The sequence below is a fragment of the Lepus europaeus genome, chromosome 15 (assembly GCF_033115175.1).
Source record: "Lepus europaeus isolate LE1 chromosome 15, mLepTim1.pri, whole genome shotgun sequence".
Taxonomy (NCBI): domain Eukaryota; kingdom Metazoa; phylum Chordata; class Mammalia; order Lagomorpha; family Leporidae; genus Lepus; species Lepus europaeus.
The window spans coordinates 70,932,988-70,939,031 of NC_084841.1; the positions used below are offsets into that span (position 1 = coordinate 70,932,988).

Below are 6,044 nucleotides of genomic sequence, written 5' to 3' on the forward strand. Positions count from 1 at the left end.
TTTTTAAAAGATTTTATTTATTTATTTATTTGAAAGGCAGAATTACAGAGAGAGAGAAGGAAAGTCAAAGAGAAAGAGATCTTCCATCTATTGGTCCACTCCCCAAATTGCTGCAATGGCTGGGGCTAGGCCAGGCTGAAGTCAGGAGCCAGAAACTTCCTCCAGGTCTTCCACGTGGGTGCAGGGGCCCAGGTACTTGGGTTCTTTCATTGCTTTCCCAGGTTTATCAGTAGGGAGCTGGACTGGAAGTGGAGCAGCCAGACCCAAGCAAGGACCCATCTGGGATACTGTTACTGAAGAGACAGCTTAACCGGCTGCTACACAGCACGGGCCCCTTACTTGTGTTTCTTCATGTAAGTACAAACAAGACCCAAATATATATTCTTACTGCCCCCTTTTCCTTTCACAAATGAAGACTACTATATTTATTTTTGCGCACCATGGTTTTTTTTTTAAAGTAGCAACATATCCTAGAATACTCTCTCATACTCTGTACTGTATCATGCACAATATACTTTTGTGATTTTTTTTCTATTTTACAGCTACATAGTCTGTAAGCAATAAACAATTCAATCAGTGCACTATTAATATATGTGAGATAATACTAATCTTTTGCTATTATAAACAATGCTGAAACAACTTTCTACATAAGTTATTTTGTACACCAGTGGTACAAATATTTCCTTATTAAAAACAGGTAAGTTTAAAAAGTTTAGTATCTAATAAAATTTTTTTAAAAAAAGAAAACCTGACAGCTCCAACCTTTTTTTTGAGGGTTCTTGATAAGATAAACTTCCAGAAGTGGACTTACTAGTTCAAAGTGTAAATAAGGATATGATTTTTATGTATTGCAAAATTCTTCCCTTAAAGTTGTAGCAGTCACAAGGGAGTTCAATTTTAAAATGTTCCATTTTGGCCAATCTGATCTGTAGAAAACAATATCTGCATGAGCTTTTCATTTGCGTTTTTCTTGTTATGAGTGAGGCCATATATCTTTTATGTGTTGATTTAAGTACTAGTTATATTTGCTTTCCTGGGAACTGTCTACTTATGACGCACGTCTATTTTTATTGACTGTTGTTCATGTTTTTATTGAGATCAAGGAGCTCTGTACAGATTGGGAGATCAACTGTTGGTCATACTAGGAACGAATACTCATTTCCAGTGTATTTGTCCGATAAATCTGCCTGTGAGGTAACTCAGCCACGTTTTATTAGAGGCTCTTCTTTGCAAGGTGCCTCTATTTTCTCCGCCTTTGCTCTGGATCACCAGCCTCCTGCCTCAGGATCTTCCCTCTAGCTCAGGGTTCTCCCTGGATACTGATGGTTACTGAGTTATGCTCACTGTATAAGCATATTTATATATCTCCTATCATAAAAACATAAAGTGTCTCACTTTTATCCTGCACTTCCCTTACTTGTACAGTCTTTCTTTTATAATTAAGCTTCTTGAAAGAGGAGTTTTCCCTGTATGGCTCCAGTTTCTTATTCGACAGCCCTGAGCTTGGCTTGCCCCATCACATACCCAATAACATGGGTTAACCTACAGCCCCGAGTTCCCAAATGATTGTGTTCTCCTCCTTTATCCTATTTAATCTTCCCCATAGGATTTGAGAGTTCACTCTCTCTTGAACTGATTTCCTGTCTTGGCTGTTCTATAGCACCTTCCTCTCACTGTTTTTTAACTATCATTCACCATACTTCTTCCTCATTTATGCTCAGGGCATCTGTTCAAGCATTGACTAATACCTGTGAACAAGGGTTCTTAAATCTGTATCTACCATCCAGACCCCTGGCTTCTAAGCTGCAGACACATATTCAGATGCCTCATGAAGAATGTTTCCAAGACACCTCTCACCTGCATGCTCAAAGTTAAATCCCCCTTCTCTGTGTCTCCTACATTCCCTGTAAGTGCACTGCACGGTCATGTGACTATCACTCAATCCAGCGACACAGGAGTAGCCCTAGGGGTCTCTTTTTCTTCCAGTCACCCTGTAGACTTTGCCTCCAACAGCACTCTCACCTCCTGAGCAGTCCCACTATTCCCAGCACTATATATCTTCTCACTGGGTCTACTACAGCGGTCTCCTGACAAGTGCACGGCCACCAGTGCCTTTTCTCATGGTTCCTGCCTCATCACATTGTTACAGTGATCATTACTTTAAATATGATCGTCTTAGCGGCCTGCCTATGTTTCCTCAGGGTCTTCCATAGCTCTTAGGACAAAAGTCACACTTTCTGAGACAGTCTACTAGGTACTTCATACTCCGGTTGTCACCTATGTATTTAGTCTCACGCTGAGGTGGACAGGTAGTACAGGTGGACTGGGATCTGGAACTTTGGAAGTGGCCAGATCTGGTTTGAATTGCTACACTGCCACTCACTAGCTTTGTCACCCTGATCAAGTTACTTATCTACCATAGTTCTCCTCTGTAAAGGAATAAAAAATATTCTCAGGGTCAAGGCGAGGAAAAAGTAAAGTAATCCTTATAAAGCCAGCCACACAGCAAATCTCCAATAATCATGTCTGCGGCAGTATTAATGACGATCCCAAGCCATGCTCAGTTACTGTCTCCTCGTGAGGCTTCCCTCCTTGGCTGCACCCTCCTCTGTCCCCTTCTCCAGCCCGGGGCCAACACTCAGGCCAGCCACAAGCCTCGGGGTCAGGCAGGCCGGGCCAAACGCAGGTGCCGAGGGAAGCTGCCCTGAGCACCTGTCCAGCTCCCGGGGCACAGGGGCCAGCACCCCAGCAGCGCCCAAACAGTGGCCACAGTGGGCAGCCGGGCCTTATGGCCACCGCTATTCTCTCCCTTTTTGTCATTTTCCTTTCAAAGAAAGAAAGAAAGAAAAAAAGCTTTTAAAAAAGAATATTGCTAACCCAAGAAAGATCAAAATTCACAATTGGAAGTAAAATTTGTACTGAATGCATATCAAAAAATCATTAAATCATGAAATTACATCCAGTGATTTAAAAATCTACATAATTCCATATTAGAATATACTAGTGTTGCTTTTTATAATTGTGTTTCATTCTAGTGTTTTGGGGATATGTTAGAGGAAGTTTAAGATGCTTTTTTCTCTTTTTTGTAGAATTAAAAAAAAATTCAACGCTTTATCATCAGAATGCTTGAACTTGTGATAAATTCTGATGAGTTAAGCAACCTTTTTTTTTTTTCTTTTTTCTATCAACCAGTAAAGGATTTCCTTAGCCCTGGAATTACTTTTTTCAAAAATCATTAATTCTGTAATTTGTTGGAGCAAGACACTTTATGTTATCGCAAATGAATGGCATTTCTTCTCTCTCTCACCATGCCCTCTTTATTCCTGCACTTTTCATGTCACTGGATCAAGGAAACAAAAGACACTCGACAGCTAAGGCTCTCGGATTATCCCACAAGCAGGATCTCATGAAAACCAAATAGACTGGAACAAAAAAAGAGGCACAGATATAAGTGCTCTAAAGCCATCTGAATGTCTCCTCAAAGTCTTGGCATTATTTTCATGCCAGACACATAATATAGACAGGGAAATATGATTTGCCGGCCATTGCCTGATTATTATTTCACAGTTCCCAACATTGAGGAGCATAATTTGTATGTTGATAATTTATCTTTGAAGCATAAATCATGCAATATTTTCAGGGTAGAAGTCATATCGTTTGGAGTCACAAGAAAGCCACACATCAGCATTCCATCTTTATAATGCACAACTGGGGGTTATTATTCCGTTGACCTGTGGAGACGCTTTAGAGAATTAATGTACTGTCCTGCCTGTGCTATATACTAGGCTGGAGAGGAATAAATATTCTGAAAAATTACCCATGTAGTTAGCTGGATCATTTAACAGATTTGGCAATAATGAAAATCCTTTTAGTAAATATTTTTAATATTGGCTTAAATATCTATTTAAATCATAGCTAAATATGCATGAAATGTGTGTATACTGGTATCCAAAAGAAAGATTAAAGCAATCATATTTCTGTAACAAGTTATTTTATTTCTTTTTACTAGAGCTTCTGTTTTTGATATATATAAAGTGATTCCTATCTTCCTTAATCTTTAAGATTCTACTAAATATCTACGGCCGGCGCCGTGGCTCAACAGGCTAATCTTCCGCCTTGCGGCGCTGGCACACCGGGTTGGGGCGCCGGATTCTATCCCGGTTGCCCCTCTTCCAGGCCAGCTCTCTGCTATGGCCTGGGAAAGCAGTGGAGGATGGCCCAAGTCCTTGGGCCCTGCACCCACATGGGAGACCAGGAGAAGCACCTGGCTCCTGGCTTCAGATCAGCGCGATGCACTGGCCACAGCAGCCATTGGAGGGTGAACCAATGGCAAAAAGGAAGACCTTTCTCTCTCTCTCTCTCTCTCTCACTATCCACTCTGCCTGTCAAAAAAGTAAGAAATAAAAATAAAAAATAAAAATAAAAAAAGATTCTATTAAATATCTTGACTCACAAGTAAAATCAAAGATGATGCTCTGCATTGCATTACATGTAGGGCTGGTATGCAGTTCAGAATCAAATTTGACCCTTGGCTTAACATTCAAATAGTAGTGGTGTCCTTCCTCAGGCATAGCATGGAGAATCATTCAGTCTGTCTGAGTTGAGGATACGAGTATTCGAAAGAAATGTAGAGGCCTACGCTTCATTTTTTTTTTTTTTTTGAGTTTAAATGCATTTTATTTTTAGACAACCTACATGAAAATGTTTTTTGCCTTAAAAACAATGCCTCCACTCCAAGTAAATCATGGTCAAAATAAGTGAGGAGCTCAAGACAACGTCAGTCCCACTTCCTGTGTTGTGTGGATGACAAGCAGCAGCCAGTTACGATGAGCAGTGATAGATCCAAACTGCCAACTTTGTTAACATTTTTCCATCTCTAAACCATCCCTAAAGAAAATCATGAATGGGGTCACACCATCCTCACGGTAGTCCAGCAGAGCAACCATGCCATCTGGATTCATGTTTTCACCAATATAGAACTGGGAGTTTTTGAAATTAGCAAGGATGTGCTTGATTTGTTCTGCAGCCCCTGTCATAAAAGGTTTCACTCTTTCTGGTCTCAGTTCTTCAAGTTTGCCTTTGATTGATTTCATGTAATCTTTGATGTACTTCTCGTAGGCTTCTTTTGTGAAGCTGGTTTCCTGCAGGTGATGGTTCATGACAATATCAACACCAGTGATCACTGTGCTTTCGATACCTTCGCCCTCGGCGGAGGCATTTCCACCGATGAGCGAATCATCAATGTTCCCCTCCGGCCTACTGACCATCTTCCCCTCCACCTCCAGGCACAGTCTGCCTGCGATCTCCCAGATCTTGTAAATGTTGGAGAACATCTCATCGTGGCTGATGAGGTCCCGGTAGATAATCATGATGGCCGCTGGAAGGAGACGGCAGCGACGCTAGCTTGGCAGGAGTTTGGAGCTCGGAGCGAGTGCGGTGCAGCCGGAGCAGCCCTCGGGGGTAGGGGAGAAGGGGCGGAAAAAGCCTACGCTTCATTTTTTAAAAGTAGCCTTAACAACTTACACTCATTTTGCTTAGGAATCTTTAAAATAGGATTACAACCCCCACCCCCCACTACCACCTTTCCTATAAGAAAAAAGAAGGAGAATCTACATGTCCTTGTAACTGCCTGCTTCTAAATTGGTAAACTCAGATAAGAGACTGTTATGCAGAACTTGACACGTTTACATCAGAGTAAGAGTGGTGATTTGGCATTTACATCGTTTGTTGGGCAATATCTGGCTTGTGCGCATGTGTGTGAGTGTGTTCTCAAATCAAGTAGGACAATCCAAAATAACACCTCTCCTCAGAATTCATAAGAGGATAAGATGGGCATAGGTTTAATTATTTATTTTATTTATCATTATAAGAACATTTATTTGATACATTCCCCCCACACATACTCAAGCACATTTCAGAGAGAGAGAGTGAGTGAGACATAGAGAAAGCATTCCAATCTGCTCACTCTCTCCCTAAGTGCCTACAATGAGAAGGGCCAGGCCAAAACCTAAAGCTAAGAACCAGGAGTTCAGTCTGGGTCTCTC

The 6,044-nt window shown here is 41.3% G+C and overlaps 1 protein-coding gene across 1 annotated transcript; it reads right to left on the reverse strand.

The window, feature by feature from the left end:
- Positions 1–4,798: 4,798 nt before the first annotated feature.
- LOC133774357 (translationally-controlled tumor protein-like) lies at positions 4,799–5,384 on the reverse strand. The gene has a single exon (XM_062211990.1). It carries the CDS (start codon positions 5,367–5,369, stop codon positions 4,860–4,862), a length of 510 nt encoding a protein of 169 aa, XP_062067974.1. The 5' UTR covers positions 5,370–5,384; the 3' UTR covers positions 4,799–4,859.
- Positions 5,385–6,044: the final 660 nt, after the last annotated feature.